Raw genomic sequence first — 20,082 nt, 5'->3', positions numbered from 1 at the left:
AACTATTTAAATTAATTTTCTGAATAAGAAGTATTAATTGAACCAGTAGGTTATTTTCTGTGCTAACTGCCGTTATAACAGTTTTGCCTTCAATTGTTATTATAATTAATCTTTTACGTAAATATTGTACATATTGATTATAAATAATAAAAATGTGCATGTTTCATTTTTATTACTAGTACGTAATTTGTTTTTATTAGCCGAAGAGAGATCGCAGTGGCGTGCAATTGGAGAGGCCTATGTCCAGCAGTGGACGAGTATGGGCTGCTGATGATGATGACGTAATTTGTACGTATGATTTTTATTATTTAATTAGTATCTACTACGGCTTTTGCCGATATTTCAAAGAGGCGGTAATGCTTAACATTTTGAAATTACTTACTTGTAAAGCATATTCAATTAAAAATATTTCAATTCTATGAGCACAAATTACGCTGTACATAAATACGGTCAGAGTAAAGTTTAACATCTCAGCCGATTTACAGAATACATATCCGAAAAAAAACGTTTATATATATAAAACATACAATGATGCCTTAACGACACATCGGTTATATTGTATTCAAGTTTCACTTTCTAATTAAACCTATAATGTTATGAAATACTTTACGTAAGTTGCAGGTAACATGTAAAGGTACAATATTAAGACATCATATTGTATGTACATTACGAATTTTCCGGATATGTATTTTGTAAATCCGCTGAGATGTTAAACTTTACTCTGACCGTATTTATGTACAGCGTAATTTGTGCTCATAGAATTGAAATATTTTTAATTGAATAGGCTTTACACACACACAATACGCATTACACAAAACTTCAGATAATGTATATCAAAGACGAAATTATACATAACTGAAAAGTGTTTCTAATACAGCTTAAAGTATTTTTAAATTAAATCTATTTATAAAATTTATGTTCGTTTTTTTATGCCTTTGTTAGCATAAGATCTTGAGACACTGTTACTGAGATAGATACTCAAGTTATTTTTAGCCTTTTCTTCTAGTTAGTGAAACAGGCGAGGCCTATATTTTAATAAAGGTAGGTTAAGAGCACTCAGCACTAACAAGAAAGCCCTCGCGATGTAGCAGGGTTGCAAAAAATTAATGATGCATAATATATGATATTGTTATCTGCCTAGGCTCATTTAAATCTAGGCTTTTGAAAAAATCAGAGTCTAAAAAATGATGTTTATTTAATATTCGCAATTCCGTTACAATATTGTAAACAGATTATTTTTATTTGTTATTGGATAATCTTCTTGCATAATGATTTTTTCATTTTATATAACAGTATCCTTTCTTGTGAATACATCGTCGAAAAATATTTATTAATAAAAAAAAAAAAAATCAATATCATAAAAAAATATTAAATGTTTTACATATTAAATTGTAATACCATCGGGAAATTAAATAGCCGTGATTAAGAAATTGACAGTGCTGAACCCCCCCTGACCCTCTCACCCACCCCCCCCCCCCTTTCTGACTCGGTTGGTCTTGCGTCTGGATTTTCTGTCATCGTGCCGGACTGCCGTCTATGAGAGTGATGAGATGTTCTTTTGTTCGCTCACACACATGGGCACTGTAATATCTCCTACGTAGCTTCCTAGTCTCCGTTGAAAATTATCACCGTGACCGAAACCGGTCAGAGGGACGTCATATAATTATGACATAATAATTGCATAATTAGGGTCGATGAAAATTTAAATATTTCTTTTAAAGAAAAATAGTTTTTAATTGCACACAATAATTATTTTTTTTCTTTTTGTTGTGTACAATGATATCTCTATCATTGGAATTCATTCTTCAAATTCTTAAATAATTAAGTTACTTTAAAAAGATACTGCCTCTTATGAACTTTCAAACCATTTTTATTCCGTATAATTTTATATTTTCGCTAGTGAATGCTATAACGGATACTGCAGCTACGCATATAAGCACAGTTGAGTAATTGCCGATCTCAAAATATATTTCAACATACATCCTAATCAGACTGGTTTCGTAAGCCTAAGCCTCGTGCTTCTGTATTAGGCTTGATGACCATCTAGAAAATATATTTTTTATTAAATTTATTTCCAAAACAGATTTATAAATCTGCTGGCATATTACTAAAATAAGTTGAAACACGCACCGAAAAAAAGTGGAACAGATATAGTTATATTATTAATTGCCTATCCCGACTTCGTACGGGTAAAATTTATTTAAAGTTACCCCTCCCGTTTCGCCCGTCGTTTTCGCCCGTTTCCAGTTTCTTGATGTTGAAACTTCTGAAAAATTGTCTCACACCTTCTACGTCGCAAAAGGAGTAACTATGCTAAAATTCAAGTCAATTGCACCTATCGCTTCGGAGATATCGTGATGAATCAGTAATACATCGCAAAACATAGATTACGTTGTTGGTAATTGTAACTTTCATAATTAATTACAATTTATATGTTTTTGACTATAGTCAAGCAATTATATTTAACCTACTGCACATAATATTCATATTCATGCCCAACTAATAAGATTTTACATATTTGAAAATTATTTATATTCAAAACAAACTTTTTATGGACTCTCGTCACGTAGTCGTGACAAAGGCAGTTTTTGTACGGATCATTGCTACAGCGAACCTCCGTTGTCTCCATGTTAATTGGGGACGAATACGATAATGCAAAACTGTTTGCAAAATACAATCGTCTTTATATCACCTTGCGTTAATCTTTGAATGTAAGTATTTATTTTAAACATTTCAAAAAATATTGACACAGACGTTGCGTTGAGAAAATATTTTTACATATTCTCTGTTTCAAATTTAAAAATATTTCTAAAAGTTGTACTTAATTTTATTTAAATAAATTGTAAACTAATGTATATATTTTTATAAATCATTGTTAATATTGAAAAGTTTAAACTGTAAAAATGAATTAATGGTTATACTAAAATAATTAAAAACTAGTGATACATAATTGCATTAAATTTCTGCCTAAGTCGATGAACTACTCATTGCAAAAGACCGCACTTTATATTTGCCAATTATTGTTTTATAATGGTACTAGCTGTTGCCCGCGGCTTTGCTCGCGTGGAAATTGATTATATTACCGAATAATTTAAAATATTACGTTAATTTAAGACCTCATTTGTTGTTCGACTTTCGTGGGCTAGATACACCAGACTGCTTACAAAGCTCATTCTCGAACATGCTATTTAGAATTGTCTATGCGAAAAATAGACTTCTCTTATATCTACTCCGGCCATTTTAGAAATTTGACCTTGTGCTTTATTAATTGTCATGGTGAAGCATACTTTAAGCGTGAACTGTACTCTCTTGAAATTTAAGGGGTTTTCTGATGGTATCAAATATATTCGTGGAATATATACTATTTCTCTTTCAGTACATCCAGTGATAACTGTAACCTGAAATATGACATTACGATAGAGAACCTTTACTATTAGTCTGGTGCCGTTGCATAATTTTTGAGGTCTTAAATTCCTAAGTACTACTAACATTATTGGCGCGCCAATAATGTTACTGAGGAATCCTGAGGAGCCGGTGATCTTCTAGTTTACCTTACTCATAAATGGGCGGAAGAAGTTGAGAGCAAGGGGGAGGCATTAGCAGCCAGTCTGGACATAGCGAAGGCATTCAAACGCGTGTGGCACAAAGCGCTTCTTTCGAAGCTTCCTTCCTATGGGCTTTCCGGGAAATTATGCAATTGGATTACCAGCTTTTTGGCAGATCGGAGCATCAAGGTCGTTGTCGACGGTGCATGCTCCGACTTAAAATTCGTCAATGCTGGTATTCCATAAGGCTGCGTTCTATCACCCACTCTGTTTCTTCTGCATATCAATGACTTGTTGCAAATCAATAACATTCACTGCTATGCAGACGACAGCACCGTGGACACCTCATACACCGGCCGTGCTAATATTTCTCGGGAAATCGTCGAAGAAAACCGGAACAAACTTGTGTCTGAAATCGAGTCTTCGTTAAACAAAGTCATAAAAAATTGGCATCAAAAAAGCTCGGTGTGCTCAGCAAGGCAAGACAGTATTTCACGTCGGCCCATCGTCTAAGACTATACAAGGCGCAAATTCGGCCTCAAATGGAGTACTGCTCTCACTTCTTGGTGGGTGCTCCCCAGTACCAGCTCGCTCCATTTGACCGTATCCAACGTAGACCGGTTCGTATTATCGACGACCAAACCCTTCCGATCTACTTGATCCTTTGGCTTTGCGTAGAGATGTTAGATCACTCTGCATCTTCTACCGAATTTTTCACGGGGAATGTTCCGGGGAATTGTTTGGATTCGGTTTAAAGGATTAATCCCGGTTACTGAATCTCGTTAAAATTCTAAGTTTCACCCACACCATCTAGATGTCCGAAAATCCACAACAGCGCGAAGAAGACATTTTCTGCCTCGCACAACCTCTCTGTGGAACCAGCTTTCGCCGGCGTATTTTCCGAACCAATATGACTTGGGAACCTTCAAGAAAAGAGCGTACTCCATCCATAAAGGCCGGCAACGCATCTCCAAGCACCCCGGTGTTGCAGATGTCCATGGCCGGTGGTAGTCATGTTCCATCAGGTGAGCTTTCTGTTCGTTTGCCATATAAAAAAAGAAAAAAAATCTCCTAACATAAAAAATGACGGGCATCAAGACTAACCTATATACGAAATTTGAACCACTATTTCAAACCTTAGAAGTAGAATATCCAGAAACGCTTAAATACATATCTACTCATTTCTAATTAATAGCCCAAAAATAAGGATTAATGCTTATCACTTCAAAAATGACGGACTTCCAGATTAACCTATATAAGAAATTTCAACCCCTATTACAACCCTTAGGGGTAGAATATGCGGAAATGCTTAAATGTTTTTAACTTAAAAATGACGGACTTTCATACAAATTTTAACCCTTATTTCACTCCATTTTTAACCAGTATCTCAAAAGTAAATCTTCATGTTTCTACTTTAAAAAATTACGGATTTCTACACAATTTTTTAACCCTTATTTCACCCACTTAGGGGTAGAATATCCAGAAATACTTAAATGTGTATGTGCTAATTTTTAATCAGTGTCTCAAAACTAAAGCTTCATATTTCTACCTTAATAAATGACGGACTTCCATACTAACTTTTAACCCTTATTTCACCCCCCTAGGGGTAGAATATTCAGAAATGATTAAATATACATCTACTGATTTCTAATCAGTATCCCAAAAATAATGTTTCATGTTTCTAATTTCAAAAATGGCGGACTTCCAGACTAACCTATATACGAAATGGCTATCCCTATTTCACCCCTTAGGGCTAGAATATCCAAAAACGCTTAAATAGGTATCTACTTATTTTTAATCAGTATCCCAAAAATAAAGTTTCATGTTTCTAACTTAAAAAAATGACGGTAATTCCTACAAACTTTCAATCCTTTTTTCACCCCTTTAAGGGTAAAATATCCAAAAACGCTTTAAGAGGTATCTAGTCATTTTTAATCAGTATCTCGAAAATTAAATTTCATATTTCTAACTTTAAAAATGACGGACTTCCATTCAAACGTTCAACTCCCATTTCACCCCCTTAGGGGTTGAATTTCCAAAATTCCTTTCTTAGTGGGTGTCTACTCAATAAAACGATTCTACTTACCGAATTTCAATGCCCTAACTTCAATAGTTTACGCGCTCGGCGATGATGAATCAGTCAGTCAGGACTTGTTATTTTATATATATAGATTAATCAAAAAAATTAAAGACCATGTTTTAGTTTAATTTAGGTTTAAAAAAAAATGTTATAATGGAATAGATATATATAAATATATGTTCATATTTTTAGTTTGTGAATACTAATTTTATTTATCGCAATTATATTTAAGCTCATAGCGTATGTAACAATAGAATTGCTTGAATTATGAGTTAATAATTAATAAAACCAAAAATGCAAACCTTTGGATTTGACGTTGCATACTTTATTAATCGATGCCCTAGAGATATAGACTTTACGAAGTCCAGTTTTGTACTTGCATCCACCTACCATCCAACCGGTTTCGCTCCCGATACAGAAAAGTGATAGTCATCTCGCCTCGAAACCTAGCCTAACCTAGTGTTTTTATACGCTTATTTACACACAAGGATTTTTTTTTTATAATAAGTGTTTATATTCATTTCACTTGGTGGTAGGGTTATGGGCAAACCCCTCAGCGTAAGTACCAACTCATCCGATATTCTACCACCAAAAAAAAAACTTAGTATTGTTGTTTTCCGGTTTCAAGGAGAAGGCATCCAAAACTCGCGGACGTACTAATTTACATACATCCATACAGGGGTGTAGAACGGAAGAAGTCCCTTTATTAAAATAAGTTAAAAAGCTGCCGATCTTCAAACAGCTAAACTGATCATAGCTAAGTTCCTTTAATAAGCTATGATGCCAGACAGATACACACGTTAAACTTATAACACTCATTGCATCGAGCGTTAAAAACAACCTCATTCACACCTTAGTTTTGCTTGAAAATCTTTCTACTTCAACTTGACGAGGAAATTTACATAATAACTGTAATCTAGGAACATTACTACAAACTAAAAATACAATTATATATTTATTATAATTGAATTATTCAGATTCCCATAAGTCATATTGTTTAATAAACAGATGATCAAAACCATTAATACCTAGTTATCAATAAAAAATGGCAGCACTCCAAATAAAACAGTAGTCTGCTTACAAATACAGAACGAACTAAAGAAAATAATCGAAGTTACACCAAAGTATTTAAAATTTGATGATTAAAAACATTAATTCCTCTATGCTTTTGTTATTCATAAATAGTTGAATATACGTATTTTAAGTTTAGGAATGTTAATTTTATCACATTTGCTTTTTCCTCAAACATTACACATGTACCCACATAATATATGTCAAAATACGCAACTACCAATTTGACGCATATTAAATAAAGTAAAAACATCTAATTTAAGAAGTGTCAAACCTTTCTCTAATTTAAAATAGAACATGATAGTTTTATTAAAGTTGTTATGAAAAAAATATTATATATATACATATAAATCTTAAGCAACCAAATATATTTTTTACGACACACATATGTGAAATACATAATCATACATAATCAGCCTGTAAATTTCCCACTGCTGGGCTAAGGCCTCCTCTCCCGTTGAGGAGAAGGTATGGAGCATATTCCACCACGCTGCTCCGATGCGGGTTGGTGGAATACACATGTGGCAGAATTTCGTTGAAATTAGACACATGCAGGTTTCCTCACGATGTTTTCCTTCACCGCCGAGCACGAGATGAATTATAAACACAAATTAAGCACATGAAAATTCAGTGGTGCCTGCCTGGGTTTGAACCCGAAATCATCGGTTAAGATGCACGCGTTCTAACCTGCACGCGTTCTAACCGCGTGAAATAGATTAATAAAAATAAATAAGCGTGTTTATGATGACAATTTGTTGTTTTTAATCATTGATAAATGATAAATTTCTCTTAACAATAATTTAAAACAATAATATAAGTGTATTTGTCGTGCATTTTAAATTCAACGCAAAATATCGGACGTGACTTTGAAAGGTGCATATTTGCATCAAATATTTCTGGTTATCACCACACGAACGTCACGAATTATAAGGCTATCTAATTAAAGTGGCTACTGCGAGCCCGCATGTAAGCACGCAACTTGCACCGTTTGATTGCGACATCACTTTCACTCATAAAGCAGTGCCAATTTATTCCACCTATGTTCTACTACCTATTAATGTATGATGTTCGTTTTCCTCTTTAATAGTTTGCTATTACGAATAAGTGATATGATGTGTTATTTCCTGTCATCTAATTTCTGCAATGTTCATCATTTATTGTTAAAGAACAAGACGTAGGCGTTCTTCCTCATTCTGGGTAAATGCATCTTTAACAAATGTATTACTTTATTGTCTGGCTTTTGTTGCACTTACGTCAATAATAATATGGCTTTCGTAAGACATGTACACCGATCGTACGGTCAGTTTTTAAGTGAGTGTTTTTTTTTCGAAGGCTGATCTTTATTAATCTCAATACCATTTGTATAAGTTGATTGTGTCACCTTGCTTAAAATGTCAGGGAAACTTGTAGTAAAATGTCAATAGGGGCAAAAATCTCTAGGGGAAGTATGTTAGTCCATTATTATTTTAAAGTCAAAGCAAATACATTATATTTTCTAAAATTATTTACATATGTTTGTGTTACTACCAAAGTTACTTATTTACGTGTATCCTACTTGCCACGAATATAAAATCTTAACGCTCTGCCACTTGCCTAGATTTAATTTCAAACTGAGTGCTTCAAGACTTGACAATTGTGTCGGTTTTTGTATCAACGTATTTATTATGCTGGGTATTTTTAAAGTTTTAAATTGTCTATTGGTCTAATAATAATAATGGTCTATATCTCTTTTAATTATATAATAAAAAATATTATTATGTCATTGAGCGTTCACCCCATTTATAGGTTTTTTTTTTTTTATGGTATAGGTAGGCGGATGAGAAAATGGGCTACCTGATAGTAAGTAACTGTCGCTAATATACAGTATTATATATAATATATCGTTTTAAATTAATTAACAATAAAATTTACAAAACTTGTATCTAAATTTAACATTAGATGTACTAAATGTTCCCGCGACGCCGTCTGCGCAAATTTAATTTCGTAAGTAATATGCCTAATCCCATTTAGGTCCCAACCGACCTTTTAAACAAATTTCATTACGATTGGTTAAATATTTATCACGTGGCAGTGAATAAATAGGTAACAAATAGACGGACATTTGTTAATGTTATGAATTTACATTATCATTCCAATCATAAATTTTAAAATAGATGTCATGATTAGGATTTATGTTTAAACATTTGTTTATTAGTTTATCATTTAACGCTATTATTTCAATAAGATGTAGTTATATGTAGGTATTTATAAGCACACTGCATTGCTTATGAATATAATTTTTCGTAAAGTCCTTGATTTTTCCGCACGAAAAAACACGTTAATAGGCGATAAACAAATATCTAATTAATTTGCACCAGTTAAATTAAATAATCGTTCGCCAAATCTCTTCTGTCCTTTACTTTTGTCAGGAAATAGTCATTGTAAAAAAAACTTAATTACTTGCCCTGTTAAGTATACATATACGGAACTGCAATCCACGTCAATGTCTAAAGTTTATATATAAATTCTAAAGTTTCAATAACATTCGCTACTCGCTAACGTACGGATCAGGAACAGGAACATACCGACAAAGATTTAAAGACCATTATATCATTACTCCATACGTGAAATGTCTAACCGAAATAAACCTTAGACAATCAATAATTATTATAGTGAAGCTGGTAGCCAATTGGCCTGTAGTCAAACAATCGCCAAAGAGCGCGCAATTCCCCGGTTCAATGACAAAGGCAAACAATGCATGACGGATTCGAACGACGGCAATTGCGGCTTATTATTATATCAATGGAGAAATCCACGGTGTGGGCGACACTGACGAAACAAATATAAGCAAATTCATAATGAAACAAACACGCGTTTTGAATGCGTTCCATACGGTGTCTGTGCGCGTGTGGTGACTTAAGTAAACAAAGTTCAACACGATCGGTTCGAAGATTTTATCAGATAAGGATACTGTTATATAGTAATGTTAAAATATGCTGTATATTGTGCTTTGGTCATTTTATAACAAAAATTGAAATATATGGCTAACCTTAATATATACTGACTTAATAGTTCAATTTGAAAAAAACCGGTAATGATTAATACGCATTGTCTCAATTTTGTTTGAACGTAACGATGTTGACATTTTGCAAAAACGATTAGTGTGTATATAAAATTAAAATGACATAATTCAAATAACCGATAAATATTGTTTACCTGTCTTTGAGTTTTATCCGGTAGTATAAGAGACAGTTCAAAGGATCTGTTCTTTTTATCGCGACTGCCCGATCGTATGAGTTTCGACGAAGATCGTGTTATGCTCTGCGCCTTCTCCGGCAGCTTCAGCGCAACGATAGACATGCTGCGTGATAGACGCCGGCCTAACTTGCGTGTGCGCAATGACATCGACCCGCTCAGCCCTCGTCTGCGGGGTTCTTGTGCGGGTCCAGCCGCATTTTCTTCCACAGCCACTCCTTCCTCACTAGCACCTGCCATTACACTATTTTTACAAAACAAATATTCCACAGGGTCAACAATTACATCTCCAGCGACTCGCAAGTCACGAAACTGACACCAAAACACTTGAGAAAGTCTTCCGTTAGCACTGAGTCATCCTTCTCGAATCCGTCTTACACAATTGAATTTTAATGGTAAATCCGCATCATAACTCCGCGCTGCTATTTGAGAGGGTCGCACGGTTCGAGCGGGTCCAGTGCAGATCATATGGTCACGAAGCCGGTTTTAAGATTGCGCCGATATATATTATGATCTCAAAACATCGGCGTAATTAATTTTATTACCACAAAAGTTTACACGTTACTTAATTGTGGTATGGCTTGCGCTAGAGCGAGTATTGCGTTTAAATAGGGCGCGTTATCTTGCAGCGTGTTGTGAGACAAGTCAAAACGCGACGTGCGCGCGGCTGTTCGCGATCGGACCGACTAGAGCACCGGCCGACAGACCAAGCGCTCGCCGCCCCCGCCGCTTGACATCGCACAACACAACAGCTAGACTGAAATGAGAAATCCAATTACTTATCGAATCATATTGTATCGCTAATGATGCGACACTAAGCAAATGATCTTGTATCTGTCACAATATGCCGACAATGGGTCTCACGAAATTTTTCACTCTGAATCAGGACACTCGGTAACGGGACATTATTTCTAGTTCTTTAGCAGAGACGTTTTGTTTCACTCAAAGTTACGTCATGATATTTAAAATATTAATCATTTTATAACATTTCAATTTGTATTTCCAAAAAGTTAAGCATTGCTAAACCGAAGACCTCTTAGTTACTGGGTTTACGAATTGAACGCAACGGGTTAATAATACCGTCAAACAATAAAAGAGCTCAGAACGTTATAATTAATGCATTAGAATAAAACTTGGGCTTAGATAATATTATTTTCTGCACTTATTGGGCTTAGATTATAATGCACATAAGTATGTTTATGGTATATGTATCTCGACTGTTTGATGTTCGTCTATTACTTGTGCACGATATTCGGTTATTTTTTCTACACCTCTATGGCCCTGTAATTTTCAAATGATATACCTACTTAACAAGTCTCATTCCTCGTTTGCTTATAATAAACTATATTAACATAGATAAAAATATAGGCCAATTTTAATGTTGATGATTCGACGTATTACTACCATTAGTAGTAAGTTTATTTTAAGTCTCGATATTATATAAACCGATTCAAATTAAAAAAAAACATACCTACTTTATATTTATTAATTTTGAAAAATGTTACATTTTTATCGACATCTAATATTATGTTATCTGTAGTAAATGATAATAATGTAAAAAATATCTGAATTGTCATTTTACAACATTTACCAAAAAGTATATTTTCCGAAATTAATTGATGTGCTAAATATGTCACAATTTCGATGCGATCCCTGTGACACGATTTTAAACATACTAACCAAAGTTACTTGAAAATAAAATGCAGTGAGTGAGACTCTGTAACTAATACTTTATTGTAATGAATCATTTTATATGAAATTTTCTTGATCAAAAAATTTTACTGACTATTTGCATTAAGTACCTACACATATATCAATGTAACATAAAAATGACATTGGTTCTTAAATATAAATATTTATCAAAAAAATACTCATGTTTTTTAATACGCAATAGTACGTACATACAGTACTACTTCTGTACATATACTTATATGTATTTACATAGTATATTCGTATCACTTTCTATGACATCTGGCAACCGCATACGAAAGTAATTAAACCTATTAAGGAATGGGAGTCATCAACTACCACTTTTATTGATTGTCATGATATTCTATGATTTTATCGGTCGAGAAGGGCATGTGCACTCGGTCAATAAAATCTTTAACAAGAATATTTTAAAAGGCGTACATAACTACTATCTGATTAGTGTCACCGCGCTTACATGACCTTCGACTCTAGTGTAGACTTTCGAACGAATCAACAGTGCCTACCAAATCGGTTGTACCATATGTAATAAAATACAATAACTGTTGTAATAATTAATAGAATAAAATAAATTCGAATAGGTATAAGTTTAACATATATTTAAAAAATTGTAAAACAAAAAAGAAGAATGAATGTTTCTCTTAACGTAAAAATATGGTTTCATTTTATAAATTAATCTATTGTTAAAAAAAAATCCCATGTCAAATTAATTTTCCATCTACGTTTTGGTAGCTACGTATTTCTGTCGAAATAGATACATATACATAATAAATACATATATACATAATTATACATCAACTGTAGCATTTGCATAATAGTTCAAAATTTTAATTTAATTTAATTATTCATTTTAGGAATACCGAAACATCATGGCGAAAAAATGGAGATTGGAAAGCTCGATATTTCAAACTTTACTCATCCAGAGGTTTTTCGTTGTAAGTGTTGTTTTTGTCCATGATAATATATTTTTAGGCCTAGTGAATAGGCCAAGTTGGCCCAGTAGCTAAAACAAGTGTCTAAACTAATTATTATTGGAGGTTCAAACCCGGAGCCTACTGGGTACTTAATTTATGCTATATAATCATTGATCTCGTGCTCGGCGATAAAGTAAAACATCCTGAAGAAACCTGCACGTGAGTGTTCTTCTACACCAAAAGCAGAAGAAAAAGGATTTAAAAAAATGTTTTATTATGATAAATGTAAATAATAATAATATTAGTATTTGTTTATAATTAAAAGAAGATCTTATAAATGTCCCACTGCTGGGGAAGCCTGCTCTATTTTTGAGGCTTCGAACTTATTCCACTAACTGCTTCAATGCGGTTTGGTAGATACTATTTTAAATAATCTAAGCTAACATAAATAAAAACACATAATTATTACATACGTATAAATCTACTTTATGTCATAAACTGTAAATAGTAGATTCATTATAATTGTAAAAATCGCTTTAAGAACATTATGTTTCCTCTTAGACAAAATTTTAATAGTAGTAATGTATATATTAATTTATGGTCTATTGTTTTCATATTAATAAATAAAATGCTTGTCTATCATTCGTAATATAAGCTGTCAATGCCTTTTACTAGGTTAACTATTTGCCTTGGTGAATAGCCGAACCCTATTGAATCACCGCATGACTCAAACTTAGAAAAAATGAATATATCATCACAACATCATTGAATAATGTATGTCGTAAAACCACAAATGAAGCAAATACGTTTTTTGGTTTCATATAATTTTTTAGCTTCGTATTCTTTAGTGAAATTATTTCTCCGAACATACAAGCTTGTTCTCATAATTTTTATGATAACATTGTTTATTGACTGACATTATTTTATATATTTTATGACAGGTATATGTCCGTTTTTACTGTTTATTATTATAACTCATAGTAAAAAACAAACATTAAAAAATATATACTTTTTTTGTCAGAGTAAAACATAAATAAAAAAAAAAATTATTTTAGTAATTTTAAATTAATGTAACCTTTTTAGAACTAAAAAAGTGGAACCTCAACGTATATCTTTCATGAACAACGACACCACTCCGTACACATCACTTCTAATAAAGTTGAGAGCCAGTCAAAGGGATACTTCCATAAAATCAAATGACTCTTTGCCCCCGTATTTAACTTCTTTGATGTCACAACAGAGCGAAATCTATGGCACAAAACAGAACAGTCAGCTGTTAGTAATTGTTAAAATATACTTTTTTTTATTTATAAAACGGTACGGTAAGTTTTATTACGACTATATAATTTGACTTAAATATGATGCTCAAGAATAAAAAACAATATTTGTTAAAATAGTTATACTTATTGCAAATAATATGCAGTAATCAGTTGACGTCCAAATCTATCATCGCATAATCGTCTCGTATATAATATACATACAAATATTTATATATAAACAATTAGTTAACACGTGTATCTTTGTTTAAATATCATTTACCTATTGGAATAGAATAACTTTATGATAAATCATTATTTTATTATTATATTTATTTTTAAAATTATACACTAATAAAGGATATCGTTCCGAAAAGATCACTTCAAATTGGGGTTTGTTCTTGTATTATATATACATATTCAAAATTTTCGGCCTTTTTGTTAGTTTCGAGTAACGCTAAGTGTAGGAATACCAGTATCCAGACCGTAACACAAAAAAATTACAATTAAAATCGAAAAATAAGGTGGGTGGACCATGAAAGGCCACGCTCCTTTGAAGACCAACTATTGAAAATACGTAGTTATTGACATGTGAAGACAATTTCCTTCTGCTATACACTAAGATGCATCAAAATCAAGGCCACAGATGCAGCGGCAAGGCGCATGCGCCGCTATTATGGCTGTGCGATCTCATGCTTCGTAAACTTTGTCGTCGACGTTACAATTGAAATCGCGCGCACAGAAAAACGAAAGTTTTTATTTTAGTAACGTATTATTATCTCATATTTGTTACTGTAAATTATCGTATAAGGATATGTTTATGGTATTTCAGAAAAATAAAATAGTTTTGCCTCGATATAAGTTAAAATATTGGTAGTGTTCTTAGGAAGGCCGTTGGTTCTTTATAAAGCCAATCAAAAATTTGACGGTTGGCCTTGCTAGGATACATGGACCTTACAAGCAACTTCTACAAACCATAACATATAAACAGTTACTTTTTAGTTATAAATAGGTACGTACCGTTACAGTTAAAATAATGTTTTATATTTATAATATTTTTATTTATAAGGTTTCTTAACTTTTTTAAGCCATATTGAATAGACTCTTTTTCAAAATTATTTTGATAAAACAATTAGGAGAGGATTTATCACAGCGAATCAAACGTTTTACGAAACTGGGCGTGTGTGGTTACGCCTAAATGTATCAGGAAAAAAGCCTTTTTCTTTTGTAAGAGGTTTAAAATCAAGAACACTTTCAATATGTATGTACAAGAATGGCCGGACCCAAAATGGCTCAATATGTTTTTGGCTCGAAATCCATCTATTTCAAAAAGAAAACCCCGGCTAATGAATCCAGCTAGAGCTCAAAAAATTAATAAGCCCATTGTAAAACACCATTTTGAAGAATCTCACTTCTTAAAAAAAAGTAATTGATAATAATTGTGAGTTTGGCCTTCTTAGGAACATTTTAGCCTTACAAAGAACGGACCCATAAGAAGGCCATTTTAGGTAAAAAAAAAGTTTTAAATTTTATTATAAAACGCGTTAGCAAGTTATTTGATGTTAATATAATACTCGTTACTACTATTTTTAAATAATTTCCATGAATATATTCTTAGTTATAGGATGGTGTTCAAGTAATGTTCGTTGAGTTTTTTATAGATGATAAAAACATATTGAGCATTTAATATTTCGCTTAAATGAAAGAGCTTAGTATGTAATTTTAGTAAAAGCAGATATATCAATTGTTACAATTCTATTTTTAAGTTAAACGACTGATGTATAATATTGGCCTTGTTTGGGGAGCCGTGTTACTTGCAAGGCCATTTGGAAGAGCTTAATAAAACTTAATTTTAATAAAAAGTGATTAAAGCTAGCTTAAAAAAAATGTGACTTATATGGTACACAATAAAACAAAGTATTACTTAAAAATTAGGTTCCTTCATTTATCCAGTTAATTAACGAATAAAAAGTGTTTGTTCGTTAAGGTGGTCATGTTCCATGGTCCACCCACCTTAATTGCCGCGGTTGAAATTTCGTGAGTTATTTTTCAACTCGATCTTTACGTTTGCAAAAACTGCTTCTTAAATTAAAGTGTTCCTTTAATAAGTACATAATATTGTTTATGATTACCAAAATTATTCCAAGCAAATATTACGTAATAGTGTGCCGGGCCGCCTGAGTGAGTACAACCAGGGTAGAGCATAACATAATGTCTTCCTCCGTTCTTTGCTGCACACTACATTGGCGACACAGCCTTAGCATTGACTCCACCAATCACGTCTCTTTATCAGTTTAACTAAAAACTAAATGTAGGATTAACCATAGAAATCCCTGCCATTTAGTAATATCTTCAAAAAATGTATTTAAATTGGTTCTCATTTTGACACCCTTTGCACCTTGCACGCTCTTCGGTTACGTACTCTACCGCTCATTATCAATATATTGTTTTACTGTGTGAAGATTGAGTGAGCCAATGTTTATACAAGCACAAGGTATATAGTATCTTAGATCTCAGGTTTTGCGGCTCATTAATAGTTTTAACAATGGTTTATAATTCTTGCAATGCATCCGAATATGTGTGACAGTTACCACTCACCAATCGATTGTCCCATTTGTACGAATATTTTATAAGATAATTAATAAATTTAAATAAATTAACGTATGCAAATTGCGAAACTCTTTTGGAAGGTCCCAAAGTCTGGGTATTAATGATACTCTTCTACTGGACCTGGTGCGTTCAAGAAGCCGTGAAGTAGAGGACGAGTTACGGGATCAGCCGCTTATGTTAACTAGTGACGATAATGACGATAATAAGTGAGTTTTCTCTTTTTTTACATTTTATAATTTAGTTAGCCTGTGCAAAAAAAATATTTAAAATATCAACTTATCTAGAATTTTAATGATAGATTTTAAAAAACAATGGATAAGGTACTTTGTAGAGGTTCTAACTTCAGAATTACTAAGCTCAAATCCATGTTTTTTTACATAATTTACCGATAAGGAAATAATTGGTTGCGCTTTAATGTGTCCCTCTCCTCTTCCATCGATGGATTCCAATTCCATTCCATATTAAAAGGGGTTTCTTGGTTTGTTGATTGCAGTTTAAATTTAAGTCGTTATTTCAAAAACAATTGGACCAAATTTGTAAACAGACTCCTAAGTCCATCAAAAATTTAACGTAATGCGATTTCATACTCATAACACAATGTATTTTTTTTTCCCAACTTTCACTTAATAGCTCTGACTACACTACTTTCTCACTGTTTTATGAGACCGATTAGTTAATGAGTAAGTACTTAACTGCTTATAGTTTATTCGTCGCATGGTAATGATAGTTTTAACAGCAATAAAAAAATAAAATTTAAATAATTCTTCTAATAAAAAATAAAATTCAAAAAAATATCGTTTATAAATGAGCTGTGAGTAGGTTTTATAATTTTCTTTTTAAATAATGCTTCTGGCAATAAAATGATTTCTGTACTTTTCTAAGTAATTTTATTTATAGCTCTTGAATCACGCTGTGTTACCGAACATAGAAAACTATTTTATGCCAATTGCCAATCTTAAACTCATATACGAAGTCATAATAGGTACTTCTATATAAAAAACTATAAGTTAAACAAAAAATGTAATTACTTTCGAATTTATAATATTAATATAGATTATAACCAACGTACTAATATTGAAAAAATCATTTTCATATAGTCAAAATTTGAACGAGTCATGTGTTCACGGTATGAGCATCCGCATGACAGAGCGCAGCGCGTCTCGTTCACGTGTCTCCCGGATGTCTACACGTCGTGACATGGACATACCATCCATACTTGCATTCACTACAACAATGCCTGCTCCTCCGGTAAGATGACAATTAACAACTTCAAAACACACTTAAGTATTATATGTATATACTTCATGCATCTTATTCACGAATATTGCTACTTCCAATTGGCCCTATCAACCTTATCAAAATTTTAAAGAAAACAAGTTATCCATTTTGTATAAAAATAAACTAACAACAGTTTATATTCATTTCGTGGAAATTTTTAACTAAATATATACATGCAAGGATTTTATCATTCGAACATACTACTCGTAACTATAAAGGTTTACTAAAATTTGTGTAGTATTACTATCGTTATTAAAAAAACCTTAACTTTGATAGGTTTTTTATTATAATTATGAAAATGTTCTTCACAACTTATAAATTAAAAACACGCCTACCTTATATTATATTAGATTTCACTTATATGCTTAAATCAAACTAAATACCCTTATAGTATATAGATACTTAAAAATGTTTTATTTCTATATTCACGAACAGACTCATTTAGAAATACCAGCATTTCAAAAAGTAGAGCAACGACGTGAGGAAATCCCACGATGGTCGATACGGCGATCAATCTGTCCCGTGTGTTCCCAAAAATGGAAAGATAAAAGCTCTATAATAAACGTTAAATATTCGGGTAAGAAAATCAATGTCACAATTTAGTCTCCTCGTTTATTCATATAAACAGATGTATTAGATAAACAACTGCAAGAACTGTAATTTTAAAACTACGTTTACAATGACTGTTATTTAAAATTTACACATATTTAAAATAGATTATAAACCTTGTCTCGGCGGGTAATTGCAGGTCTGAAGAGAAATTCATTATATTACGAGTTGCCATCTGTTATTGCACCAGCTCGATTGAGGACATTAATCTCAATGGGACAGTAAGTATAGGTTTTCTTCATTTAAATATAAATATGAAAAATAATAAAAAAATGTCTCCTCGTTACAAACTTGCCCACGGAAAACTAGTTAGTAGGATTTATTTATTTTTTCTTTCTGAAATCATGTTTACGAGCATACTGTCTACACATGTTACAAAGATAAAAACTCAATATCCGTTTATTCATAATATTTTGTTTAATTAAAATTTACAGAACCTATAGTCAATTATAATATTTGGAAAGGATTGCATACGAAAAATATAAATCAAGAATATTTAGATCTTTTTGCTTTGTGTTCTATTTCATTATTAGATATATTATTATTATGTTATTACGGTAACTTTAGGGACGAGTGTCAAGGCCAAAGTATCACACTAGCGTATGTATTGTGATGCCAGACCGTATGATAGAATCAGATGAAATCAAAGAACTTTAGGTACAAAAAAAATACTAAGCCTGTAGGCATTCCATCGAATGTTATCTATTGCTTTTCTATCTGTTTTGTTTCCTTCTACAAATTTCTATTATTTACATATTGTTCTAGCGCCCCACGACCAGTGCCTGCAGCTATTGATAAAGAAACTGGTGTACCACATGGAGGTCTCCGTAATACGAGCACTTCGTGGCAATTGACAAGGGCTCGTCGCTTCAGAGCACCTAAACCTCAACTCCCTCCACCCGAAGCAACAGCGCCACCAAGCTGTAACGCACCCATGGCACGAAAAGATTTAGACCTACGAGTTTCTCGTTTTCTTTCCGATAAATTTACATTTACAAATATATAAAGTATATTTTTTATTTGTATTAAAACATTACAACACCATATTTTATATTGTATTTAATATGCATTTTTATCTCAGATTATAAAACAAAATGCAGTTGAAGCGCGGAAAGAACATGTCGTCGTTGCGCCTGCAAAAGTCGCTATGTTATTTTCTTATTTTTAGATTTTTATGCCGTTTTAATCGTTGTTTCAATTTATGTAGCTTTCGATGTATGAACGTCAGATAGCTAAATTTTAAAACTTTTAAATTATTGAATTTATCACAAAACTGTTTTTACAGTACATGCGTATTGAAATAACAATTTAAATATTTAAATAATAAAAAATCACATAGCGACTTTTGCAGGCGTAACGACGATATGTTCCTAGAAATTCCGCTAAATGCAGTCATATAATTATTCTATTGATTTCACATAGAACTAAGTAAGTGAGATATATTTTCGAATTTCATTAGTTAAAAATAAAATAATTCAAAGACAAAATAATAAAAAATCACTATAATATTTATAGTTTTATCTATATGAATTATCTTACTGATGATAAATTTATTAATAATAAGTTATGAAAGATTTCTCCGAGATTAATAGCTACGTCATAGGATGAAGAGGTCGACGCCTCTCCAATTACCTTTGGTCTTTCATTACCAATTTGGCTAATAACCTCGTCTGGGATATCATATGTCGAGCAGTTCATGATTTGAATCGCGAGTTGGTTTCTGATGATAAGAAAGGATTTGACAGTTATTTCAGACACCATAATCTGTAGTTTATATT

At 32.4% G+C, this 20,082-nt stretch overlaps 2 protein-coding genes across 2 annotated transcripts in view; one reads left to right on the top strand and one right to left on the bottom strand.

Moving 5' to 3' along the window:
• Positions 1 to 10,641, bottom strand: part of LOC113400329 (uncharacterized) — a 113,775-nt gene extending 103,134 nt beyond the window's left edge. The window contains exon 1 of the mRNA XM_026639857.2: positions 9,892 to 10,641. Coding sequence (XP_026495642.2) covers positions 9,892 to 10,170 — 279 coding nt within the window. The 5' untranslated portion in view covers positions 10,171 to 10,641. The remainder of the gene's footprint in view (positions 1 to 9,891) is intronic.
• Positions 10,642 to 11,527: 886 nt separating this feature from the next.
• Positions 11,528 to 19,343, top strand: LOC113400335 (uncharacterized). Its single transcript, XM_064217508.1, has 8 exons — positions 11,528 to 11,635; positions 12,492 to 12,572; positions 13,635 to 13,826; positions 16,498 to 16,623; positions 17,515 to 17,665; positions 18,131 to 18,272; positions 18,444 to 18,525; positions 19,070 to 19,343. Exons 1-8 carry the CDS (start codon positions 11,631 to 11,633, stop codon positions 19,308 to 19,310), a joined length of 1,020 nt encoding a protein of 339 aa, XP_064073578.1. The 5' UTR covers positions 11,528 to 11,630; the 3' UTR covers positions 19,311 to 19,343.
• The last annotated feature ends 739 nt before the right edge of the window (positions 19,344 to 20,082 follow it).

Source organism: Vanessa tameamea, chromosome 17, assembly GCF_037043105.1.
Source record: "Vanessa tameamea isolate UH-Manoa-2023 chromosome 17, ilVanTame1 primary haplotype, whole genome shotgun sequence".
Lineage (NCBI taxonomy): Eukaryota > Metazoa > Arthropoda > Insecta > Lepidoptera > Nymphalidae > Vanessa > Vanessa tameamea.
The sequence above is the reverse complement of the archived record's forward strand: the minus strand, read 5'-3'. Positions and strand labels throughout refer to the sequence as shown.